At 52.1% G+C, this 26029-nt stretch overlaps 2 protein-coding genes across 9 annotated transcripts in view; one reads left to right on the top strand and one right to left on the bottom strand.

Annotated features, from left to right (window-relative positions):
• LOC111142576 (catechol-O-methyltransferase) overlaps positions 1–5356 on the bottom strand; it is a 21285-nt gene extending 15929 nt beyond the window's left edge. Inside the window, exon 1 of one of the 2 annotated variants that reach the window (XM_022495860.1) lies at positions 5291–5356. Coding sequence is in view for 1 of the 2 variants with exons in the window: in XM_022495859.1 (XP_022351567.1) it covers positions 4243–4257 (15 nt within the window). In the remaining variant the exon portion in view is untranslated. Of the gene's footprint in view, positions 1–4242; positions 4344–5290 lie in introns of those variants that run through there. The other variant, XM_022495859.1, reaches the window with a different exon arrangement.
• LOC111142575 (thioredoxin reductase 2) overlaps positions 4610–26029 on the top strand; it is a 50609-nt gene continuing 29189 nt past the window's right edge. For 2 of the 7 annotated variants that reach the window (XM_022495853.1, XM_022495854.1), the window contains exons 1-8: positions 5394–5526; positions 9094–9162; positions 16792–16848; positions 17188–17329; positions 18164–18238; positions 19961–20039; positions 20530–20592; positions 24104–24174. In XM_022495853.1, coding sequence (XP_022351561.1) covers positions 5394–5526; positions 9094–9162; positions 16792–16848; positions 17188–17329; positions 18164–18238; positions 19961–20039; positions 20530–20592; positions 24104–24174 — 689 coding nt within the window. Of the gene's footprint in view, positions 4661–5393; positions 5527–8978; positions 9163–16791; positions 16849–17187; positions 17330–18163; positions 18239–19960; positions 20040–20529; positions 20593–24103; positions 24175–26029 lie in introns of those variants that run through there. The other 5 variants (XM_022495857.1, XM_022495851.1, XM_022495852.1 and 2 more) reach the window with 5 other exon arrangements.

Genomic DNA, 26029 nt, shown 5'->3' with positions numbered 1-26029 from the left:
TTTTTTAAGATTTTTATTTATTTATTTGACAGAGAGAGATCACAAGTAGACGGAGAGGCAGGCAGAGAGAGAGAGAGGGAAGCAGGCTCCCTGCTGAGCAGAGAGCCTGATGCGGGACTCGATCCCAGGACCCTGAGATCATGACCTGAGCTGAAGGCAGATGCTTAACCGACTGAGCCACCCAGGCCCCCTGTCTCCTCTTTTACCCATTTTATATTTGGATTGTTTGTACCTTTACTATTGAGTTTTCAGAATTCCTTATATATTCTAGGTGTGATTCCTTTGTTAGGGCAGTAGTTTACAAATAGTTTTTTACCAGTCTGTAGCTTTTGTTTCTATCATCTTTTTTTTTTAAGATTTTATTTTATTTTATTTATTTATTTTTTAAGATTTTTATTTATTTATTTGACAGAGAGAGATCACAAGTAGACGGAGAGGCAGGCAGAGAGAGAGAGAGGGAAGCAGGCTCCCTGCTGAGCAGAGAGCCTGATGCGGGACTCGATCCCAGGACCCTGAGATCATGACCCGAGCCGAAGGCAGCGGCTTAACCCACTGAGCCACCCAGGCGCCCCCCAACTTTGTTTCTTTAAACAATCATGTTATCACTTATATTTACTTATGAATTCTTTTATTGTCGTTTAGGTTATGTAAATAACCAAAAAATTGTTTCACAGTGGACTGGGATCCTATTTAGCCAAGCATTCACACCTTTCGATATTTTTGACAACTCTGTCTTCCCCAAAACAAATCCTAAATGAAATTCTTTTCTTTTCTTTCTTTCTTTCTTTCTTTTTTTTTAAGATTTTATTTATTTGACAGAGATCACAAGCAGGCAGAAAGGCAGGCGGGGGGGCGGGGGGGAGCAGGCTCCCCGCTGAGCAGAGAGCCCGATGTGGGGCTCCCGATGTGGGGCTCGATCCCAGGACCCTGGGATCATGACCTGAGCTGAAGGCAGAGGCTTAACCCACTGAGCCACCCAAGCGCTCCATGAATTTATTTTCTTGACTTCAAACTGGCTTTGGGATTTCCCAGAGGGCCTCTAGAAGATCTCAAAGGGTTTGTTCTTTCACCTCATAAAAGAGAAGAGTTCAACTAAGTAGTTTTAATGTTTTATTTTTTTTTTTAAGATTTTTAAAAATTTATTTGAGAGGGAGAGCTCAAGCAGGGGACTGGCAGAGGGAGAGAGAGAAACAGGCTCCCTGTAAAGTCGAGAGCCTGATGCAGGGCTTGATCCCAGGACCCCAGGACCCCAGGATCATGACCCGAGCTGAAGGCAGACACTTAAACCAACTAAGCCACTCAGGCGCCCCTAAAACTAAGTAGTTTTACTAACAAGTTGGATTTCATGAAAGTCATTGTCAAATTAAGACATGCTGCTTAACCTTCCAAGAGTTTTATTTGTGAGTAGATGTTATTTGATATCAGGATGTCAGAATTTACATAAAGTTCCTATACATTTGTGAGAGCCCTCAGTGACTGTGAAATATTCTGGTATAATGTTATCATCACCATTCCAGTTAATACTTTAAATGGCGTGTATGCTATAGAAACAACCAAGTTTCCTTGTCAGTTGTGTTATTTTTATAAGGGACTCCCAGCAAATTTTTAACCCCAGGTCATTTTAAGTCTTTGTCACCCACAGATAGTTTCTGTTTGGAGAAACTCTTCTCCAAAAGCATTTGCAATCAGCTATAGGCCAGAGTGCTTCATCTTCAACAGAAAGAGACTGTCTCCAAGACCCATGGAAAGGACTATGACAGGTCCCTGGGGTACAGACTTCTGGTGGCCTTGCCTCTGAGATCATCCCATGGGACTGAGTAAGGAGCTCCAGAACTCTAGTGCAGAAACCAATGGGTTTGTGAAACTAGGCAAGAATCAACTAAATGGAACTGGATGAACTAATAAAAGATGATTTTAAGTTTATATGGCTTTCGTCTGGAATATTCTTGGCTCATTAGTGTTCTATTTTCCGGATATTAAAAAAAAAAAAACCTTTCTTTTTTCTATTAAGCTATCTCTGAATCATCCCACTCTAGCAAGTTATATTTTTGTAAACAAAATTGAAGCATTTATCTTCTCCCTGCTTGATTCCTCCAAAAATTGGAATCTATTGTTGAGTATTCTTATTTTTGTGGCAATATAGTTATCTGCATAGGTTCAATAAAAATCTGTCCTCTTTGCGATAGGACATAATTTTAAAAAGCTGGTTATATAACCAGGAAACGTCATGTTTGAAAATGATGCATGGTATCAGATGACCAGAAGGTTTTGAGGAGCTGCAGTCAATTTTACAAGGAGCAATGCTCACAAAGCCCTCTAGAAAAAACCAGCCTGGTATTTGGCTTAGAGATTCACAGCCTTACAAGTGAGTAAGGAAGGTCACTTCCTGGCAGGCCCAGGAACCCTAAGATATTTGGGAGAGCTTGAGAAGAGAGGAATTCACCCAAATCTATAGGTGAAGTCTGATGGCAAGTTCTTGCTTTGGCTTCCTAGCCTTAACAGGCTTTTAAAATTCCAATCTGAGATTCCCCATGAAAAGTTCCACAAAGCAAACTTAACAAGGCCTATGAGGTCAATTGCCTTTTTTGTTGTACTTATGTAAAAAATCAGGCTACATTTAATGAGACCAGAATTATTTTGTAAAACAAGAATAACCTTCCTTTGAATATATTTAAAAAAAAAAAGAATTACTTATTTATTTGAGAGAGAGAGTGTGTGTGCGGGAACACCTGAGTGGGGGTTGGAGACAGAGGAAGTTGGGGGAGAGAGAGAGAAGCAGACTACCCGCTAAGTATGGAGCCCAGTCAACCCGGAGATCACAACGTGGGACGAAATCAAGAGTCAGACGCTTAACTGAACCACTAGGCACCCCTTCCTTTGATTATCTTTGATCAAAAAGGAAGATGGCTCTAAGGGAAATGTTGTCTCAATGGGGAAAAATAATACACCCTTCTGGGTTATCAGATTTTAATCCTGTTTATTGTGTTTGAGGTTACTGGGACTGCCATCCTCCCATATTACACATTTTGTCAGCCCTCACCAAACCCTCAGGTCCTCTAGTTTCCTTCAGTATCTGGCTACAACTCTCCAAGTCGATGTTTCCAATTTTTCCTCCTTCCCTCCTGACTTGGCATCACTAAGAACTAAAACCTGACTACGCAGACCCTTCCTGGGACACTGGTTATCTTGCTGTCACCCCTTTTCCTCCAGGATCTGAAAAGCCCCTCATGCTGAAGCATGCAGACAGCTTGACATGACCCTCAAAGAGCTCATCACTGCAACAAATGGTGTGTGTCCGCCTTCATTCCTAGAGCTGCGGCTGCATGGGCCCTTCCCAGTCCATGGGAACTCCCATATCTCCCATGTTCTGCTCTGTCAATAACCTTGACTGTGACACTGATGTCTATACTGTCACCACAAACACTCAAACTACAAACTGGGAAATTCACTGAATTGGTTCTCACCCATAATCTAGAAATGTTTACACATCAATGTCTAAACTTGTCCCAACTGGCCACCTGTAGGGCTCAAAAACCAGGTTTACATTCAGCTCTGACCATTCATCTTTGCTTTTCTTTCTGTTTCCACAGAAATGTCCCTCATTAAAGCCTGATCACTGGAATCATCCTGCAAATATCCTCTACTACTAAGCCCCAACAGTTGGTTCCACAAAAGGTGATCAAACAGAAAACAGGTTTCTATTAGTCAGCAGACAGAACATCTCCTTTCCTTCAACAGAGGGGGACCTGCAGCAGACTCTCTCCTTGACCAAACTCTATCCAAGCTCCTCTGAGTCTTCAGAATTCTCAATTAGGTCTCAACCTTGGCCTATGAAAACTTCAACAAACACTAAACAGTGTCTAACAGCTCAAGGCTGCATCCTTGGGATGACCTTGGCCTCCTTAAGGTGCGTGACAGAGAACTCAAGGGTTCCAAAAGAAAGGACTGTTTCAGCTAACACCTGAGGATAGGGCTCCATCTCCCAGCTTCAGGCAAAGCAGAGAAGCCTAACTCCCATAAGCAACACTTAGCATTTCCAAACTGGGGGGGGGGGGGGGGTTTTACAATGACAAACTGCTTTTTCCCACTTTCGTAATTTCTCACTTTCCTGACTCACTCAGGTCTGTCATTCCCATCCCCCCACACACTCACTTTTCCTTTAAAAGTGCCTCTGAACAAATCTGAAAGGAGCCCAGCTCTTTCCCCTACTATCCTTAGCTACTGAATAAAATCTGTCCTTACTGTGGTAACTACCATCCAGCCGTGTTCATCTACGGCAACCCTCTCCCCACGAGGTTTGGCACTGCTCCACAGAGCGCTTCTGGGAGTTGGGAGGCAGCAGGCAGTCTGGAAAGTTAGCCCCAGGCAATAGGTCAAGAAAAGTCCCTGACTCTTATAATCTGAAAGGCTGTTATGTCAGGTCCCTTCTGGGGCGACTTCCTCTTTCTCAATCTTTCTCACTTGAGGTTGAGGCCACACCAGCCAGACCCAGTCCTGTGGGGTGCTGCTCTGGTCGCTTCCTTCCTGGGGTGTCAGCCATTCCTCTGAAAGGAGAAGCCTGAAGGTACCACAAGTTTTCCCCTGGAAAGATCACTGAGCCCCTCAGGGCCTGGATGCCCACAGTGACCCCTGCTCAAAGACCAAGTGTGACCCTTCCTTGGTGAGTCAGGCTCTGACCCCGAAAGTCCATGGCGTCAAAGCCCTCCCCAGGAGACAGCCCCCACCTTAGTGTATGGATCCCCACAGGAGGCTGGATCCCCTATCTTTGTCTGGAACCCCATCCCCAAGTCGGATCTTCACACTCCAATACAGATCTTCCACTCCCTCAACCCAGTCTGGTATCCCAGCCCCTTCTTTTCTGTCCAGAGACTCCCACCCAAGGTCGGATCCTTTCACACGGGTTCTAATTTGCCACCCGGCTTCCGGAGCTCCTAGGACAGATTCCCAGGTCCCCCACCCCGGATCAGATCCGCCCCAGGTCCGGAGACCCCCCACCCTGGATCAGATCCACCGCAGGTCCCGAGATCCGCATCCCGGATCAGATCCGCCCCAGGTCGGGAGACCCGCACCCCGGATCAGATCTGCCGCAGGTCCCGAGACCCGCACCCCGGATCAGATCCGCCCCAGGTCGGGAGACCCGCACCCCGGATCAGATCCGCCCCAAGTCGGGAAACCCGCACCTCGGATCAGATCCACCGCAGGTCCCGAGACCCGCACCCATGATCAGATCCTCCCCCGGTCCGGAGACCCCACCCTAGGCCGGATCCCCGCGGCCCGCCGGCGCTCTCACCTAGCCCTCCGCCCCGGCGTCCTTAGTCTGCAGGACCCGCCCCGAGCCGGCGCGCAGGCAGCGCGGCGGACAGCCCCGAGCGCCTAGGAGGCCCCGCGCGGCGATGGCTGCGATGGCGGCTGCGATGGCGGCTGCGCTGCCGGGAGCGGGCGGGCGCTTCCGGTGGCGGATTGGGGCTGCTGCGGCGGCGGCGGCGGCGGCGGGCGGGGTGCGGGGCGCGGCACGGAGGGCAGCAGGTAGGGCGGGGCGGGGAGGGGGCTCTCTGCGCGGACTGGGCAGGGGGTACCCGCCAGAGGTTGTCCACGTGGGGGTGTCCCCGCGAGCCCCAGTTAGCTGGGACAGCAGTCTGCCGGCTTCCACCCACCCCAACCCCCTTTCCAGCTGGGGAAACAGTGGGGGGACCCCGCCGGAGGTTCTGCTGGGTAAAATGATCTGTGCTCGCTTCCCCACCCCCCAGCCCAATATTAACTATAGTCCTGTTGATGGTGGCGGCGGCTCCCCTCCTGAGGTAACCAGAGGCCATCACCCACAGACCCCACTAGTCAGACCTGGCCGCCTCCTTTCCGGAGACCCTAGTGGCCACACACAGCAGGTGCTCAGTCCGTGCACTGCATGGAGTCTTCAAGGGGACAGGGACGCTTGCAAACTGGTGGGCAGCAAGCACTGGCTGTCTGCAGTGCTTTGCGGGTGCCCTGGGGTGGGGGACAGTACCTGGCTTGTCCTCCTGGAGCCACCAAGGATCACCAATCAAACCAGGATCATTTATCAGAGCACCAGTCTCAGGGGGCGGTGCCAGGCTCCAGAGCAGGGACTGACCGGATGCGGGGTCACCTGCCTAGCCCAGCAGACGGGATCCCCAGTGCCAGTCACAGGGCCACCACTTGCCATGGTGAAATGGCCAGCCCCACATGTAGTGATGTGCTCCCCACCACATGCCTGCTTGGTGACTGGCCCCCAGACCTTGCCCCTGGATGACTCCCCGTGGGGCACGAGTGTTGAGGGGCCTGAGCAAAGAAGGGATGAGGCCTCCTTCACCGAGATGGTGGCTGTGACAGGGAAAGTGGCAGGGTGCTTGGCCAGCTGTGGAATGGTGCTGACAGTGGATATGGAAAGGCAAAACTGCTGCTGTGGCCTTGGGGAGCTTTGGGTCTGTGGAGTCCTAGGAAAAGGGGAGATAGTGCTGCCCTTAGGATGGCTTTGCTGGCCCTTGAGACCTTGGCCAAGGCCCCCAGTCTTTGAAAGCATCCTTGGTGCGTGGGTCATGATAGCAGCTATGCGGTGAGGCCCTCACCCCATTGGATGCAAGTAATAGATGCTGCTGCTGCCCTTCCAAGTCCAAGGTCTTTCAGTCCACTGTAACCGTGGCCTTGTGGCAGAGCGGGATGGCCGTGGGGTCGAGCTTTTTTGTTTCCAGCTGGCCAGCCCCAGAGATTCTTTACCCATGGTCTTTAGGCAGCAAGGGGAAGGAAGCCCCAAGGCTAGCGCTTACTTAGCTGCAGTGGTGAGGGGCGGACAGGGCCTGGGCACAGTGCCAACCCCCAACAAGCATACACAAGGTCCGATTCTGAGCCCAGCTTTCCATCTGAGAGCAGGGAGGCACATGCGCCATCCCAGGCTTGGGGGTGTGGCCCATGTCACTCCAGAACAGGAACCAGAATGACACTATCACTGGTGTCATCTGTCCCCTAACACCTGCTACCAGGAAAGAATGTGCGGTGGGGAGGACAGCACAGGAGGACTCCCAAGGTGGCTCCCCGAGGTGGTCAGCATGCTTGTGGACACACAGCAAAGCCTCTGCTGGTGCTCCCAGAGTGTTGCACCATTCACTTGGCCTTGCCATGCTTGCAGGGAGCAGAAAAGTCAAGAACGATGGGCTCAGAGCAAAAAGAAGACAGGCCTTTCTGGGACTGAGCCTGGAACGTGCAGTGGGGAAGGTGAGGCTGGAAGGCTGCCCCAGGCACTGGAGTGGTATGTCCCCAGGTAGTCCCCTCAGAGCAGCACCTGCCTCATCCGCCTTTCCTGTCCTTAAGGCAGAGTCCTCGTCCAAGTGTTTATCCGACTGGCAGAGCTCCAGGGTATGGGCAGCAGTTGGGCAGGGCAAACCCACGAAGATAAGCTCGGTGGCTTGCTCTGCCCTCTGCCTCATAGTAGGCAGAGGGGACAGTGTGGAGCTGGGGACAGTTGGAGCTAGCCAGGACTTGCTCTGTCAGCAGGAAGGACCAGCATCAGCACCTGCAATGGAAGGTAGGGGTATTGTCCTGGGCAAAAGCGTCACGTCCCCCACCTCCCCCAGCCCGGAGCAGCCAGCAGTGAGTGCTCCCTGGGGGAACCTGCAGCTGTTTCTCTTCAACCGGCAGTCTGTCTTCGGTTCTTTGGGCTCATATCAAAGCCACCAGAATAACTGACAAAAACTGAGGCCTCTTCAGACCCCCCTGGGTTGAATCTGGAATTGATTCTCCTTCAGACTGGCTGTTTGAACCAAGCTGTGGCTCCGTTTGGTCCCATGTTTCCCTGTGTACACATTTCAGGTGCCCTCAGATGGGGTGGGTACAAAGCCGGGGGTGGGCCTGGTGGCAACAGGCCACCAGCTGAGCATCGGGACACAGCTCCTTTGGCCAGCTCCCCTAGCTTCGTCAGCTGCAAGCCAGGGCCACCTCTAGGCTGGAGCTCCTATGTCCTTGCAGGAGCTCAAGTCCTGGACCTGTCTGTGAGTGCAGGGACCTACAAAACCGAGGTCCCTGAGGAATGCAGGACCTCAGGAATATTCTCTACAGCCTTGCCCACCAGGAAGGTCAAGGTGGCCCCAAAGGAAGATACAGTCTTTTCATTCCTGAGGCCCTAGTCCAGCTGCTCTGGCCTTGGGTGGCAGAGCCTGATTTGATCCCAGGACCTGGGTGCTTGGCCCAGGAGCAATGGTCAGCTCTAGACACAACGCAGCAGTTGGCACCCTTGTCTCCCTCCCCACATACTGATGATTTTCTATGATTTCTTCCTTTCCCTACCGGGAGTGGACCGGTGCTTGGTGCTGGGTATCTCAGGCGTGGGCTCTGACTGACAGGCCACACCTAAGGACACACCTGCTCCTCTCCTACCTGCCCCCCCCACTCCCTTCCTCACCCCCTCCTCCTTTCTGGCTGTCCCTTGCCTGCCTTCCCTGCCAGCGGTTTGCCGAAGAAAGACAGCGAATGTCTTCTGCAGGGCAGCAAAAATGTGAGCCAGCCTTTGTGCTGGGTGTGGGAGTGCATTGCCTCCGAGTTGACATCATGGGGACCCCAAAAGGCATTTCGGAGTCCCTTCTATCCCAGGGCTCACAGTGCGCCAGGCACTCTGAGAGGCCAGGGTGTGCTGCCCAATGCAGGGACTGCTTTTCATTTTTCCTCATGTAGAACAAAAGGTGACTGTTGGAACTGAAAGACAGACTCAAGGAAAGTGTTTTAACTCACGTCTGGCTTAGAATATTCAGCGAATTTTGAGTTCAGAGCCATTTTGCCACTTAAATTACCTTCTTCTTGGCCTGATTGTTGCTGCAAAGGTGGTGATGCTCCCTGGGCCATCCTCACCTGCCGTTGCTTAGTTTCAGGATTCGCGCCGGTGATGGATACCGAGGTTGCCTTCTGCCTAGATGTGGGATGCACTGTCACCCCAGACCGCCATGGGCTGCGGGCTTTGCTCCAATAACACGGATCCCATACCACATTTAACCGGGCAGAGCTGCTTACCCTTTGGAAATCACGCGGCACCTTGTGGGATCCATGCCCCAGACTTGTCCTGGCCCTTCCTCTCACCTCTCCCCCTTTCCTCAGCAGGCCGGCAGAACTATGATCTCCTGGTGATTGGCGGGGGATCTGGCGGCCTGGCCTGTGCCAAGGAAGGTATGTGTCCTGTGCCCTGCATTTTGCCAGCGTGGCAGGGCCTCCAAGTTTTCAGGGCCCCCCTACCCCCCAAGAGGGCTGCATTGTTCTCGAAGCTGGGTGGAGATGCACCCTGATTGGCTTTGTAGAGGGCATTATCTCTGTAACTGGGGTCCTACATCCTGCCAGAGTCACCCCAGGAGCCTTGTCAGTCCCTCCTCCCTGCCATTCCACAGTCTGTGCAGTACCCAGTAGGCAGGAGGGTAGCCCAGGTCTTAGCCAGCTCTCCTGGGCTCCAGTCCCGGGCCATGTGGGATCTGTCCCCACCCATCCGACATGTCTCCCACCGCCCACACCTTGCTCCCTTGTGCCGCTCCAGTTCCTTGGCACCTCGGTGTTTTGCAGATGATTCCCGAAGGTCTTTCTGGCCTTGCTCCATGCCCTGGCTGTCTGCCCAGCCTGGTCTTCTTCTCTTTGCCTGCCTGGTTAGCTCCAGGGTTCCACTCACCTTCCTTCAGCCTTTGCTGCTGAGACGGCCCTACTTAGAATGACAGCCTCACCATCTGGTCCCCGTCCCCAGCTCCACTGTCCTCATTCTTGGCCCCCGGCATGTCCCACAGAGATCCCGGTTTGTCCTGCTGTTTGTGTCTTACTCTCTCTCCTCAACCAGGCACTCAGATGGGCCTGGGCACCCTGGGGTGCTCAATGAAGATGGGTTGAATGAAAGGGCTGGCCCCAGAGGCGTCCAGAGACCGTATGTTGCAGTTTGCCACTAATCTGGGTGGGGAACAGACCCAGCATTTCACTGTGGGGCTCTGCACTCTGCTGGAGGAGCGCCTGGCTTTCTGCTTGCCTGTCTAAATGATAAGGAGACAGATGTGGGTAAGGGAGGGGGGAAGCCAGGGGAGAAACAGGGCTGCAACAAGAGGGAGTTGAGCAGGTACCCTGACCATGAAAGGACAGCCCTCTGACGTTTCCCTTCTTTCTTTCTCTCCTTCCTTTCTTTTTTAAAAGATTTTATTTATTAATTTGACAGATCACAAGTAGGCAGAGGGGCAGGCAGAGGGTGGGGGGGAAGCAGGCTCCCCACTGAGCAGGGAGCCTGATGCGGGGCTTGATCCCAGGACCCTGAGATCATGACCTGAGCCGAAGGCAGAGGCTTAACCCACTGAGCCACCCAGGCACCCCATTTATTTATTTTTGTTAAAGATTGTATTTATTTATTTGACACAGAGAGACACAGCGAGAGAGGGAACACAAGCAGGGGGAGTGGGAGAGGGAGAAGCAGGATTTCCTCTGAGTTGGGAGCCCTACGTGGGGCTCGATCCCAGGACCCTACGATCATGACCTGAGCCGAAGGCAATGCTTAAATGAGCCACCCGGGCACCCCAGATCCTGGGTTTTTAGAATGCCAGTCGGCATAAAGGAAATTTGCTGTGCACTACTGTTCTCCAAGGGACAAAGGAGAGTGCTGGCCTGTGGCAGAGGGGAGGAACCTGGGAAGTCTCCCAGCTGGTATGGGAGCCCACAGAGGGACACGAGTCCTCATCCCATTGGACCACAGAGCCACCGCAAGAAACAGTGTATAGACAGCCAGTTGTCCCAGCGATGTCCCTTACAGCAGAAGAAAGCCCTGGATGTTGTGTCCACACCAGTGTCTTATCTGCAGAGGCCCATCTCCGTTCACCTGCCACGGTTCCCAGGTCTGTCTTTGCCTTTTGGAACAGCGGCATTCTCCTTGTGGATTATCGCCCTTTTCTACAGCATTATTGAGCTATAATTGACGTAAAACAAACCAGACATGTTTAAAGCGGACGACTTGCTATATGCTTTGACATAGGCACACACCTGTGGAACCAAGCACCACAGTCACACTGGCAAATGTAGCCATCACCCCCATATGCACTTGCTGGGGCAGCTCTGGAGGCTGGAAGTCTGAGATGAAAGTGCCGGCAGGATTGTTTCTTCTGAGTCCTCCGTCCTTGGCTTGCAGATGGCCATCATTTCCAGGGTCCTCACATGGTCTTTCATCGGCATGTCTATGCCCCGATCTCTCTTTATGCTCCCCCCCGTCAGATTGGAATAGGGCCCGCCTATATGGTCACATTCTAATTTAATCACCTCTATCAAGACCCTGTCTGCAAATAGGGTCACATTCTGAGGTTCTGGGGAAGAATTTGGAGGGGACATGACTCAGCTCCTGACAAACCCCAAAGTTTCCTCAAACCTTGGGAACCCCTTCCTGCTCCCCAGTCCCTGTTGCATCCCCAGACAGCCAGTAATCTGCTTTCTCTCACTGCAGTTTAGTTTGCATTTTCTAAAATTTTGCATAAATGAAACTGTGTCATATGTATTCTTTGGCTTTTTTCACGCAGCCTAACTTTTTGAGATTCATCGGTGATGCTCTGTGTGTCCGGGGCTCATTCCCTTCTATCACTGATCAGCATTCTGTCGTACAAATACACCATGTTTTGTCTGTTCACGTACATTGGCAGGAGGACGTTTGGGTTGTTGGCACTTTGGGGCTACTGTGAACGGTGCTGCTGTGAACATTTGTGGTTGTGTGTTTGTGTGGATGCGTGTTTTCAGTTCTCTTGGATAAATGCCTAGAAGTAGAGCTGCTAGGTTGTGTAGTATATTTCTTCTTTAGGTATTTTTTTCATTTATTTCCACAACCTTTTGTAGTTTTCAACTTAAAGCTTTTGTCAGATTTGTCTCTAAGTGTTTCATATGTTTCCAAATAGCTTTTTTTTTAAAAAAAGATTTTATTTATTTATTGGACAGAGAGACACAGTGAGAGAGGGAGCACAAGCAGGGGGAGTGGGAGAGGGAGAAGCAGGCTCCTGTCGAGCAGGGAGCCCGATGCAGGGCTCCATCCCAGGATCCTGGAATCATGACCTGAGCCGAAGGCAGACGCCTAGCAACTGAGCCACCCAGGTGCCCCTCTAATAGCGTTTTTTGAGATTAAGTCACATACCATACTATACATTCATGTAACGTGCATAATTCAGTCATTTTTAGTATATTCACAGAGTTGTAAAACCATCATACCAGTTGTAGAAATTCTTATCACTCCCCAAAACTACTCTGTACCCCGTAGCAGCCACTCCTCAGCCCCTCTACCCCTCAGCCCCAGTCAACTACTAATCTGATTTATTTTTCTATGGATTTGCCTATTCTGGACATTTCATACAAATATGTGGTCTTAGCATGCTGTTTTTAGCGTTCGTCCACAACAGAGTGTATGCTGGCACTTTTCTTTTTAATGGCTGTATATCATTCCATTGCATGGACATATCACATTTTATTATCCACTTGGCCATTGATGGACATTTGGTTGTTTTCACTTTTGGGAATTTTATTTTCCCACCAGCACTGTCGGAGGATTCGAATTGGCCCCTATCTCACGCTCCCCCACTGGAGCCAGCCAGGTGCCCCAGCTTTGCCCATTTTGAAATTGGGTTATTTGTGTTTTCATGACTGCTCCATGAGTTCATATACATATGTTCCATATTCTTACATAAACATAGTCTGGATACTAGACCCTTCTCAGACATGTGATTTGCAAATACTTTCTAACATTCCTGCGATTATCTTTTTACTTTCTTGATGGTGTTCTTTGCAGCACAAGCGTTTTTGATTTTGATGAAGGTCCAGTTTACCTATTGTCTTTTTGCCATGTTTTTGGTATCTGAGAAGCAGTTGTCTAATACAAGCTCACAAAGATGTATGCCTGTGTCTCCTCCTAAGACTTTTCCAGTTTCAGCCCTGACACTTGGGCCTCTAGTCCATCTCAGGTTCTCGTAACAAATACGGTGCTAGGTAGTTGCCTGGGGGGTTTGCTGAAGACATCTTGAACTCTTCACGGTCTACCTGCAAGTGATATGATCCAATGCACATATAGTACAAGAACCTTGTGATGGTAGCGTGTTTGCACATCTCCCTTCCCAGCCTTTATCCCATGTGGCCATACATTTTACTTTGACATGTTATGAGGTCCGTAACCCATTGTTACATTTTGTCTAAACAGTTACCTTCCAGAAAGATTAAACTAATGAGAAGTCACCATTTCTGGTGCCCTTTCCTTTGTATAGATCTGAGTTGCCGTCTGGCATGATTTTTCTTCTACCCTGAGGATGTCCATGAACATTTCTTGTATGACGGCTCTGAGAATAATGGATTCTTTCAGCTTTTGTATGTCTGAGGACATCTTTATCTTGCCTTTATTTATTTATTTTTAAAGATTTTATTGATTTATTTGACAGACAGAGATCACAAGTAAGTAGAGAGGCAGGCAGGTGTTGGGGGGGAGCAGGCTCCCCGCTGAGCAGAGAGCCCCATGCGGGGCTCGATCCCAAGCTTCCGAGATCATGACTTGAGCTGAAGGCAGAGGCTTTAACCCACTGAGCCATCCAGGTGCCCCTGCCTTTATTTTTTAAAGGTATTTTCTTGGTGAGGCAGGTGTGTGGGCAGCTCCTGGGTGGCTCAGTCGGTTAAGCATCCAACTCTTGATTTCAGCTCAGGTCATGATCTCAGGGCACTGCGTGGGACTGTGCACTAAGTACGGCCTCTGCTTGGGATTCTCTCTTTCCCTCTGCCCCTCCCCCTGCTCAAGCATGTCTCTCTCTCTCTCTCTCTCTCTCTCTCTCAAATAAATAAATAAAATCTTTTAAAAATACATATTTTCTCTAGGTGGAGAATTCAAGGTAGACAGTTTTTCTTAGTTTCTTTTAGTACTTTAGAGATGTTGCTGTCCTGGCTTCTCACTACGTTGTTTCCGGTGTCATCTGCCGTCCTTTTTATCTCTGTTCCTTTGTCATGTGTCTCTTTGTCTCAGGTGGTTTCCAGGATTTTCTCTTTTCATTGGCTTTGAGTGATTTTTAAAAAAATACTTTATGTATTTATTTGACAGAGAGAGAGATCACAAGTAGGCAGAGAGAGAGGGGGAAGCAGGCTCCCCGCTGAGCAGAGAGCCCAATGTGGTGCTTGAACCCAGGACCCTGGGATCATGACCCTAGCTGAAGGCAGAGGCTTAACCCACTGAGCCACCCAGGCGCCAGTTTTGAGTGATTTAAAGAGGGTGCAACCTTGGTGTAGTTCTTAATTATTTTTCTGCTAGAGTTGCCTGAGTTTTCTGGGTCTGTGGGTTGATCGTTCTCATCAAGTTGTGAGAATTTTCAACCATTATTTCTTCAGGGAATTTTCCTGTCCTTCCTCTTCTCCTTCGCTTTTGGAGACTTCAATCACACATATGTAGGCTACTCAAAGTTTCCCCTCAGCTCTTGGACATTCTCTTCATTTTGAAGAGTTTCTATTCCCATGTTTCCAAATTCACTAATAAAAGATTCTGCGAGGTCTCATCTACCATTAATCCTATGTGATATATTTTTTCATCTCTTGTATTGTAATTTCATCTCTACAGATTTGACTTGGGTCCTTTCTTGTATCTTCCATGGTGCTCCTGAACTTTTTGAGCATGTGGGATACAGTGACAATACTTGTTTTACTTCTTTTCTGCTAAATCTGTGTCAGTTCTTGGCCAGTTTCTGTTGACTGATTATTTCTCTCTTGGGTCTTATCTTTTCCCACTCCTCTGCATGCCTGGTCATTTTTTATTGAATTCCAGATACTTTGGACTTTCTCTTCCTGGCTTCTGGATATTTTTAGATTCCTAGATACATTTTCGAGCATGTTCTGGGATGCAGGGAAGAGAGTTTGATTCTTTTACATCTTCCACTTAAGATATATTCAGTGGGGGGGCGCTTGGGTGGCTCAGTGGGTTAAGCCTCTGTCTTCGGCTCAGGTCATGATCTCGGGGTCCTGGCATCGAATCCCGCATCAGGCTCTCTGCTGGGCAGAGTTGGCTTCCCTTCCTCTCTGCCTGCCTCTCTGCCTACTTGTGATCTCTCTGTCAAAAAAATAAATAAAATCTTAAAAAAAAAAAAAAAGGTATGTTCAGTGGGTCTGGAGCTGGGCCCAGTCATTCTCAGTGACTAGGGTCTAACCTTAGTACTTACCCCGCTCTCAAGGAATTATGTGTTTTCTCCAGTCTGGCTTCTGGGAACAGGCACTACTTCCTGCCCTGTGTGAGTACTTTATCCTCTAGTCTTTCTGAATGGTTCTTTCCGGGCCACTGTAGTTCCCTCACGCATATGTACCGATCAGCTATCTGGGGTTCTGGACAGCTCTCTCCTCTCTGGTCCTCCGTGCTTGGAGCTCTGGCTGCCTCAGTCTCCCCAGTCTCCCAGCCCTCTCCTCAGTCAGGGAGTCTAGTGGACTCTGCCTGGGCCTCCTCCCGATGCTGCATCACCATATTTGTTTCCCATCTTCCAAGAATCACTCTCCTCGGTCTTCTGATGTTCGGTTTCTTGAAAGCATTATTTTATGTATTTCTTCTGGATCTTTGGTTGTCTCGGATGCAAGGATAAATCTAGTCCCTGTTGCTCCATTGTGGTCAGCTGTGGAAGACAGACCTTGGCATGTGTGAAGAATCCCCTTGGCTGGATTTTTTCTTTGAGATTTTATTTATTTATCTGATGGAGAGATAGAGAGCATAAGTACGCAGAGTGGCAGGCAGAGGGAGAGGGAGAAGCAGGCTTCCCGCCGAGCAGGGAGCCTGATGGAGGGCTCGATCCCAGGACCCTGGGATCATGTCCTGAGCCGAAGGCAGATGCCTAACCCACTGAGCCACCCAGCTACCCCCTTGGCTGGAGTTTTTAAAGCAATCACTGCAATCCCATTATTGGCCAGTCAAGTGAAATGGGTTTTTACGTGAAGCCTTCTAAAACTTTGTTCTGCTCTTGGTCGATGACCATGGATCAAGAGCGTTCTGTAGTTTGTCCAACATTCATGGGTCATGAAGTTTAAGTCGGGCATGCCCTTGGGGGAAGTCAAGTCCAGAGCCCAGGTTCACAGTGCACCTCCCCAGGCAAGCCAAGGGGAAGCCCCGCGATTAACCTAGGATAATTGGTGACAGGTTACCTGGGACTCGGGGCCCTGGGAGGAACCTGGTGGCAGCCAGTGGGGGAGGCCAGGAGACTCCAGGCAGGAGGTGCAGTTTGGAACCCAGATCTCCCTCCCCCTTTGGAAGTTGGCTGACTCTGTATGTGACATTTGACTTCGGAACTTTCGATTCCTCACCCTGAGAATGAGGCAGCAAATGCCCACAAGAGTAGATCTTGGGTGGGAGCCCCCCCGATGTCTGGTGGGGACCAGAGGAGGTGAGCGAGTCCAATGGGAGGGCTTGGGGAGAGAGCCAGGGGAAACTCTGAGTCTGGGGCCTCTCTCGGGGCTTGGGTGCCCTGTGATGCCTGCTAGTGTGTGCCAGGTGGGCACTGGGCTCCTGCAGAATGTCTGGGCTGGACCCGGCTGTGGCAGGAGGCAAAGGAAGGCTGGGCCCAGGGCTGCGGCAGTGGGCTTATGAAGGAGGGAGGGTGTCCCACTAGGTCCTGGCACTGTGGTGGGTGGGATGAAGGCTGCAGTCAAGAAGAGCCCCACGGGGTCCCACCGTGGGCAGCACAGCCATGTGGCAGCACACAGGTGGGGAGACCGGGCGCAGAGCTGGTGGGAGGCTCCTTCCTTGCCTTCGTCTGGTCCTCAGCCCCAGCCCCAAAGCAGCTCCCCACCCTCCCGCTTCTCTTGTCATTCCAGCTGCTCAGCTGGGAAAGAAGGTGGCCGTGGTAGACTACGTGGAGCCTTCCCCCCGAGGTAGGTAGCCCCAGAACGGAGCCATCTGTCCTGGGGGAGCAGGAGGATGGGGTCCTGGTTCACCTATGGGGGCGGCAGCTGAACCCGGAATGCTTCGCCACCATTGCCCGGGATCTCTGGCCAGTGTCCTCCTTGGCAAGTCAGCTGCCCTTACTTTAAAGTCTTCTGATTTAAAGACCACTTTGACTATAGTCATGGAGACTAAATTCCCAGGGCAGGGTTCACCCGGAGCACGCTTGAGTTACAGTAGCTGAAAGGACTCTTACCTGGGTGGAGAGGAACAAGAGAGCCTTCCGGACCCCGAATGTGAATCTAAGCAGGGTCTTCCCAACCTGCCAGGTACCAGGTGGGGCCTCGGTGGCACGTGCGTGAATGTTGGCTGCATCCCTAAGAAGCTGATGCACCAGGCAGCGCTGCTAGGGGGCATGGTCCGAGATGCCCCCCACTACGGCTGGGCCCTCCAGCCGGTCCCGCATAACTGGTGAGGAGCCCTGCCCACTCCCCTCACTTCTGTGCTCCTGGGGTGGGGGAGGAGGGGGGAGAGGAGGTTTGCTGCCCCTTTAACCCTCACGGGAGTCAGCTACCAGACAGGAACACTCACCCAGGGGCGACCCCCTTCCCCACATTTCGAAAAGTTTGGAGACACTTTGGCTATCACTGCTGATCGGGGGCTGCTGTGTCTCCTGGGATGCTGGTAAAGGTCCTGTGGCACATAGGACACCCTCACAAAGGACAGTCCAGGCCCAGGGGCCACTAGTGCGCAGCGAGAAACTGATGGAGCTTCTGCAGGTGGCACTGGGTCTGCTCCAAGCTGCACACAGGCCCCTCAGTGGTGCTCAGATGACTGAGACTCAGGGCCACTGATGTGTCCTGATGAAGGGGCCCAAATGAGGCCCAAAGCCCCCGTTTTCCTTGAGGCCCAAGGCCCACAGCCCCAGACCCAGGACAGAGACAGTGGCTGTGGACATAGATGTTACGTTCTTCCACCTTTATTTTTATTTTTTTGTTTGAAGATTTTATTTATTAGAGAGAAAGCATGAGAGGGGAAAGGTCAGAGGGAGAAGCAGACTCCCCGATGAGCAGGGAGCCTGATGCGGGACTCGATCCCAGGACTCCAGGATCATAACCTGGGCCAAAGGCAGTCGCTTCTCCAGTATCCAGCTGAGCCACCCAGGCGCCCAACGTTTCTCCACCTTTAGAATCAGCTTGTTTCTTGGGATTTCTGCTAACTCGCTGTTTGCATCTCCTCATGTGTTGTGGGACTCAGCAGTTCGTGCTCCTTTGGCGGTTTCTGACCTGTCCTGTGTGTTCCTAGGACGACAATGGCCGAGGCCGTGCAGAACCATGTCAAGTCCCTGAACTGGGGGCACCGGGTCCAGCTGCAGGATAGGTACTGAGGCCTTGGCCAGCCCTCCCACCCTCTCTGGGGACCTTTCCTCCTTTTGTGCACTCTCTCACCAGAGGCCCGGCAGTGACAAGACAAGAAGTCCCTGCCCGTGGGGTGGGATGTATGCATACAGGGTGGATGGGGCCAGGGCCCTGGGGATGAAAGGCTGGCCTATAAGCTGGCACCAGCAGAGCCTGGAGTAGTGAGGGGGGTGAGGGGCGTGTTGGCGGGACAGCCGGAGCCTGGGTCTACACCAGGGAGGAGGCATGCTTGGGGCTGGCGCTGCGGAGTCCAGAGGCTGGAGAGTGGGGGCGCGGAGAGGGCCATCCTGGTGGCCGTTGCCTCCCTCGAGGCAGGTGGCCTTTCTTCTGGCAGGATCAACCACAGTGATGTGGAAAGAGCCCAGTGAGCCCCACGTTGCTGTTGCAAAGAGGATACCCAGCCAGCACACTCTGAACCCCACACCTCACCACGTCCAACGTGATCATTCTGGCCTGAAATGGCTGGGTCCCATCAACCCTCTGGGCTCCCCCAGCCCCGATGCCAATGGTTCCTTCCACCAAAGCGCCCTCCCCAAGGAGCTGCTGCCAGAAGGAGAGGTGCCCCAGGCTGCACTCAGCTCTGGCCAGGCTTGGCTCCCAGCCCTGTAGCTCTGCCCTTTGCTTGTACAGGTCATGGAGGGGACAGTTTGACCTCTGAGGTCTGGTGGCTTTCATCTGAGCACTATGTGCTGGGCTCCAAGGACCTCCAAGATTCCAAGGAGTCTTCCTGAGGCTATGCAATAGGCAGCCATTTTGTGCCCATGAAGCCCAGGACAGTTGAGCGGGGGATGTGGCCCACCTGCCCATCCTGGCCATCCCCTGCCACCTCAGGGAGCTAAGCTGCATCCTATCACTTTTCCTCTGTGTGGGGCTCAGTATTCCCTAGGGCATTTTGTTGGAAGCACAGGGTTCCGCTATGCTTCCTGCTGGCCCCAGGCAGCTCCCAGGCAAGTGCCAGGCAGGCCCAAGCCCACCTTCTGAGGTGCCCACAGAAGGAAGCCAGTGTGGAATTTACATCTGTGTCCTCTGGCTGTTACTGGGCCATGGGGGTGAGTGAGGGCTTGGTTCTTACAGCCCAGGCGGCAAATGGAGTCACAGGGCACAACTGTGGGGAGGACATACAGTCGAGGTGGTGAAGCCTTACCAAAGGCGCCAAGAACCCACCATATGGAGTGGCCTTCATTATTAGGAGGTGTGGATCGTTTCTGCACACCATGTACCTGACTAGCATTCTGTCCTCGTCATGCCTGTTTTCCAGCCTTACTATCCCCTAAAGGCAGGGGGTGGTGGGCACCATCCCTTGTCTGCCGGAAGTTGGTCATTTGGGTGTCGGGGGTCACTGGGAGGGAGGGCCTCTGCTCCCTGCTAGAATGTGTCCAGGTGACAAGGCTTGACTCTGGGGAGGCCCAGCCACGTCTGTCATCACACGCCGGGGCTGTACTTGGGCTCTTGGGGCCATCCTGAGCTGGCTTCTGTCCTGGCAGTTCCAAGGATCCATGGCCCTCCTCCCCCTGCACACTTCCCAGTGCTGTTCTCCACTCACCCCTTGCCCTGGCCTGGGCCGGGGACAGGGGGCTGTGGGCCCTGAGCTCGCTTTTTAGCCATCTGCTCCCTCTCTGGTCCCATCGGTGATGCCTAATATGCAGAGGATATATTTAACAGTCTTTTTTTTTTTATTTTGCAGAAAAGTCATGTACTTTAACATCAAGGCCAGCTTTGTCGACGCGCACACGATTTGCGGTGTCTCTAAAGGCGGGAAAGAGGTGAGGGCCCGGCTCTCCCGAGTGGCTCCACTCCGGTGGTGCTGACCCTTCCAAGCACTCCAACACTGTTCGACCTCAGTGCTGTCCTCAGTAATGAGCACTGCGGGAATTGACCACAGATCCCTCTGAGGCTGGTTATGATGCTTTATGGATGGTGAGACACGTCACCAAGAGGCACACAGTGCCCAGCTGCCCGCTGCGCCAGGGTGATCAGACCCTCGCGGAGTTTTGCAGGGGTTGGAGGTGATGAGATACCTGCAGGGTGCCATGTAAGCTGCAGGCTGCTTGGAGTTAGAATGTCTCCCTGCGCCCTCCTGCTGGGCTCCCTCCTGGCTCGAGGACGCTGGACAGGCTCCCAGCTCCGAGCGACCCCTGAGCTGCTGGCCCCAGGGTGCACACTGCAAGGCAGGGGCTGTCATTAGAAAGCATGCATCTCTGCTGGCAGCCTCTGCAGACCTGCCTGACCACAGCTTCCTCCGCTTATTCTCAGACTCTGCTTTCGGCTGAGCATATTGTCATCGCTACCGGAGGGCGGCCGAGGTACCCGACCCACGTGAGTGTCCCCAGCACACAGCCTTCCCTCGCACCCTGGGCACGTTCACGGTCTCCTGGCTCACACTTCCCACACCAGTGGCACCCCCTGCTCTTTCTTTTCTTAAAAAAAAAAATAATAATTTTTTTTTCTATATTCACTCTGGTCACCTTCTCATGCTCTCTCAACTCCGTTCTATGGACACAGCCCGGCAGGGACCCCCACAGCCCCCCACTCTTCACATGGCTCTGGGACACCCCTGCTTCTGGTCTCCTTTGTCTCTCTTTGTTGATTCTTCCTTTTCTCCTCAGCGTCAGGGTGTTGGAACATCCAGGACTCAAGCCTCTCCTTCCTGCCCCCACTCCACATCATGACATAAGATTCTCCCACCATAAAATGCACCCTTTGAAAGGGTACGATTCAGGGGCTTTTGGTTAATTCACAGAGTTGTGCAACCGTCAGTCACCACTACCTCATTCCAGAACATTTTCATGCCCCTGATGAAATCCTGTCCCGTGAGTGGTCACTGATGTTCGTGGCTCCCCAGCCCCTGGCAACCACTAGTCTGGTTTCTGTCTCTGTGTGGATTTGCCCATTCTGGGCACTTCACATAAATGAAATCAGACAACATGTGGCCTTTGTGCCTGGCTTTCTGCACTCAGCAGAAGGTTCATCCACGTGGTAGCCTGGGTCAGACCTTCATTCCTTTCTATGCCTGAATAACGAGCCATTGTGTGGCTGGACCATAATTTTGTTTGTCCACTTGTCCGTTGATGGACATCCGAGTTGTTTGCACTTTGAGCTGTTGTGAATAACGCTGCTGTGAACAAGTTTTTCCGTGGACTGAAGTTTGCACTTCTCTTGGCTCTAGACCTAGGAACAGAATTGACGGGTCATACAGTAACATAGTTTTTAACCTTTTGAAGAGCCGGCCGTCTGTTTTCCAAAGTGGCTGCACCATTTCTCGTACCCCCTTTCCCCCCAGTAACGTGTGAAGGTCATGCTTTCCTGGTTCTTTGCATTTCACAATTTTGTTGTTGTTTTCGAGCAATGAGTAGTTCAGATAAAGTAACGCAAGAATTCTGGACATCTGAATCTTTCTCCACTACAGGGTTTTGTTTATTGCCATTGTATGTCTGAAGAGATTTTGTAAAGTCTGTTCTTTGTCAAGGGATGCCACCGAGGTCTCTGCTCGTTGGCTTAGTGCTCAGTGAGTAACTAGATAGAGATTTCCTGAAACGCCAGGAGAAATGGCCCAGTCTTTGCTGAGGGATTCTGTAGGCATTTGAGGGCAAACTTTGGGCCATCAGCCAGGTGCCAGAAACTCTGCCTTAGCTCTCACTTCCTGCCTGTGCGAGGCCCCAAGGCCAGCCAAAAGTGAGAGCTTAGGTTGTCTCAGGCCTTTCCCAGGTGTGTGTGCAGCCCAGGGCCTACACCCAGCCTTCTAGGTCCCCAGGAGTGTGCAGGAGCTTTTCAAAGCCCCCGTGGACAGCTCACTCCTTGGCTTTTCCTTTTAAGCTCTGGGATGGTGCATTGCTTGTTTCTGCTGTCATCCATTGTCTTGGGCAGCTGTGACATCCGTCACGGGACAGATCCTGCTCGGAGAGAGGCTTCTGGCCATGGGCAAGGTCACGCGAGGTTGAAGACCAGCCTTTTGAGTTGGGGTCTCCTGGGGAAGCCCAGCCAGGTCGACCGATGACTGTTTCCTGGGAAGGAGCTCTGTCAGGGCTCCAGCCCGGCTCTGCTCGGCTCTCCCTAATATGTTTTTTAAGTTGCTCACCCTTGCTCAAGGTTGCTGCTGTGCTGAGGGATGGGTCTAGAGTCTGTCACAACACCACAAAACTCACCGTTCTTACCAAGTTTCAGCCATTTTTCTTAACTAAATATTCCCTGTGTTGCCGCAGCCTTTTGGTTCATTTCTGGAGTGCTCCACAAGTTGAATCTGACTGTTGTTGCTAGTTGTCTGGCTGTTTTTATGGAAGGGTGAACACTGGGAGGTCCTTGCACCACTGTTTTTTGCCCTCGTCCCCCTTACCGCCCCGGTCTTCTGTGAGGGCGCTGCTTTGCCCTCACTCCCACAAGGCAGGTGGAGCTAAGGAAGGGGCTATATGGTCAAGTTCATGCAGAGGGGGATGGGAAGCAGGAAGGGGCTTGGCCAAGGCCATATATCCTCGTGGGTCTCCCAGGGGCCCTGGGAAGCAGACAGCACAAGCCCTGAGCCTCCACACGGGCTGCAGCAAAGTGCACAAGGCACACAGACTCCCTGGGCCTAGAGGCCACTTCTGCCTCCAGATGGCAGAAGAACAAGGCACTGGTTCCATTTCTCCTCAGATGCCGAAATCCCAAGCCTCCCCTTTTGGTTCTGTGCTTTCTCTGGAAACAGGGAACAGAGGGGTCGTGGTGGAAAAGGCACACTCTGGTCCCCAGAGGAACACCATGCCTGCCTCCAGCTGTCGGGCCCGCAAGAGCGGCCTCTGGAGGGGATGGGTGGCTTGTGCACAGAGGTGGCCCTTGGCTGGCTTACATGGCTCTGTCGGGTGGTGGAGTGCTATTGTTCAAGGTAGCTGCTGACAGACAGAGGTGGGCAGCCATTAGCGACCCCTCACCCTTCAGCCAGGCTGGTTCCGCATAATGGCCCCGAAGGCCACAGTCTGCTCCTAGGAGCTGGGCGGTCATCTGGGCCCCAGCCAGCTGGACCTCGCCTAGGCAGCCGCCGCATCTCCCTGGGCCGGCAGGGGATAGAGCAGGAGCTGTCTGGCCCCGGGGGAGGAAGCTCAGTGGCTGCTCCGCTCTCCCACCGCCTACCCTACCACCTCCTCCCTGGGTGCCTGCCAAGGCTTGCTTGGGTTTTAGTCCCTTTGATTTCTAGACCTTTTGGTTTTCTTTCCACAAACCCGAGAAATTCCTGACTTTATTTTTATTGCCAATCGGAATCATAAACTGTTTGCATTCCGCTTCCTCTCCACCAGCACATCTTACTGTTCTTACTCTCATGGGCCACGGAGATCCTGGATCTGGTCCTTGGATCTCCCCCACCTGCTTAGTGGCCCCTCCTCAGGCTCTGCTGAGAATCAGGGGAGTCTGTACGATTCCTGGGCTCCCTCGAGGATGCCCAGGAGCATCAGTGCCCTTGGGGCCAGCCTGCCCCTCCACACCCTGTGTCACTCTGTTTCCCTGCTGCCCTCCCTGAGCCCAGCATCTGGATCAAGGGTAAGGCCCTGGAGAGCAGGGAGGAAAAAGCTGCGGGCCCTGCACCAGCTCCCAGCCACCTCGAACAGCCAAGGAGTGCTGGGTGCTTTGCCCAGAAAGTTCATGGTGCTCCTAGTCAGATAAACCCAGGTCACTGGTCCTTAGAGGCCACAACCTGACGGACAGTGTGTAGAGCAGGGAAGCACCCCCAGGGGTGGGTTGGGGTGGTTCTGCTTGAGTCGTGTCTATGAAATGGTCATCTTCTTTGAGGGGAAAGTCTCTGGGGACAGGCTGAGTGACGCTCTTCTCATGCTGACCGTTTTTTTTTTTTTTTCCTGGATAGATCGAAGGTGCCCTGGAATATGGAATTACAAGTGATGACCTCTTCTGGCTGAAGGAATCCCCTGGAAAAACGTAAGACCCCATGTGTGCCTTAATGGCGCTCCTTTTTTTTTTTTTTTTAATTTTTTTAAAAGATTTTATTTATTTACTTGACAGACACAGCAAGAGAGGTAACACAAGCAGGGGGAGTGGGAGAGGGAGAAGCAGGCTTTCCGCTGAGCAGGGAGCCCAATGCAGGGCTCGATCCCAGGACCCTGGGCAGATGCTTAACGGCTGAGCCACCCAGGTGTCCCTGATGATCCTCTTTTGTTCACGGTTTCCAAGCATCAGAGCCATTCAGAACCACACATTGGTCCTCTCTCCCTAGTGCATTCTTTCCTGTCTACAGACAGGGAGGATGGTGTTTGTGCCCCTTGGTGGGGCTGTTGCCTGTCTTGGAAGTGATGACCCGTGTATTACCAAATGGACCAGCCACTATCTCGGGCAGTGGTTTTCAAACAGGGTTTCCGGAGCCCCGGGCTTCCAGTGGGTCCGTCAGGGACATCACAGAAGAAGGATGTTCCAGGAGGAGAAAGTAAGGCCAGATCCTCTGGGAAATCCATTGGCCTTTCTGCAGGCCTTGATTAAACATCCCCTTTCCCCTGGCTTGAAACTTGGGCTTCTCTGAAAAGCAGCAAAGTCTCCAAAGTTCTCAGAAACTATAGCCCAGGAAATGAGATGTGCAGTGTGTGAGCAGTTTTATACTCCGTGAGTAGGTATTAATGCACTAAATGCATTTCCTGTCCCCACAGAGCAGGCCGTGGTGGGGTGGGGATTCCAGGTCCACACAGGCCCTGGGAGTGGCGGCTGGGGGACTCCGTGCTCTCAGGGACTGGAATGGCCACCAGAGGGCAGCAGAGGCTTTGTCGTCAGCAGACTCTCCGCTGCCTTGGGACTTGGCTTTGACAAAATACAGGTGGAAAAGTGTGCCAGGGAGGATGGCTGTGTGGGCAGAAGTGTACGTGTAGGGCAGTGTGTGTGAATGGGCATGCGTGTGCTCTCCTCCTCGATGTTTCCCACTTCCTGAGGCATCTCTGGCTGGGGTCAGGGCTTGATTCCCTTGAGTGGTTGTACTGTAGTTTATCTTCCCACCACTCACGAGTGTCTCACTAGGCTCTTTTTGTCGGCGTTATGAAATGCTGCAGTGAACACCTTTGGTGTGCATCTTATCTGCTGGCATAATGCTTCTTACGTGTTCTACATACCTGTCGGGGGGGGGGTGTCCTGTAAGCAGAGAACCCAGGTACAGGGCTTCCCACGTCCTGCTAGCAGGTGCTCCCTCCTTGTGGGCTGTCCAGCATTTCCAGGCACACCTCTGCCTGCTCCCCACTTCCCCCTAATGGGGCTGGGCCATCAGCTTTTTCATGAGCGGGGAAACAGTAAGGAGCCTCTCCTCCTGCTCTAGGGGCAGGGGTAAATAGCAGTTGTTTCTGCCCAAGGCATGCGTGGTGCCTCCAATGAGGTGGTCAAGCTCATGCTGGCTTGGATCCCTCTGTCTCATTCCACTGGCTCCCCAGGCTGTGCTTTCTCTTTTTACTTGGTGATATTATTTCATACAGAAGTTCGTAATTTTCATGCTGTGACACTGATCACTTTTTTCCTTGATGCTGAACTGTCTGGGTTATCTGTTCTTTTATCTTTAGCTCGCTAAGGGGTTAAATGTGACCTTGAGTCTGTTTGCCCTTGCTATTTTTAGTCGTCATTTCCTGTATTTACTAGCCTTTTAAAACTGAGTGTGTCGGTGAGCGTATGAGTGTGTGTGAGAGAGAGAGAGAAAGAGTGTGTGTGTGTGTGTGTGTGTGTGTGTGTGTGTGTTGTCAGCTTGGTCCGTGGCCTACTTTCTAACTAGTTTTTCTTTTTTCTTATCTGTTCCTTATCTTCCAGCTGT

Source organism: Enhydra lutris, unplaced genomic scaffold (assembly GCF_002288905.1).
Source record: "Enhydra lutris kenyoni isolate GAN:26980312 unplaced genomic scaffold, ASM228890v2 scaffoldscaffold8, whole genome shotgun sequence".
Classification (NCBI taxonomy): Eukaryota; Metazoa; Chordata; class Mammalia; order Carnivora; family Mustelidae; genus Enhydra; species Enhydra lutris.
This window is presented reverse-complemented; position numbering and strand designations above follow the sequence as displayed.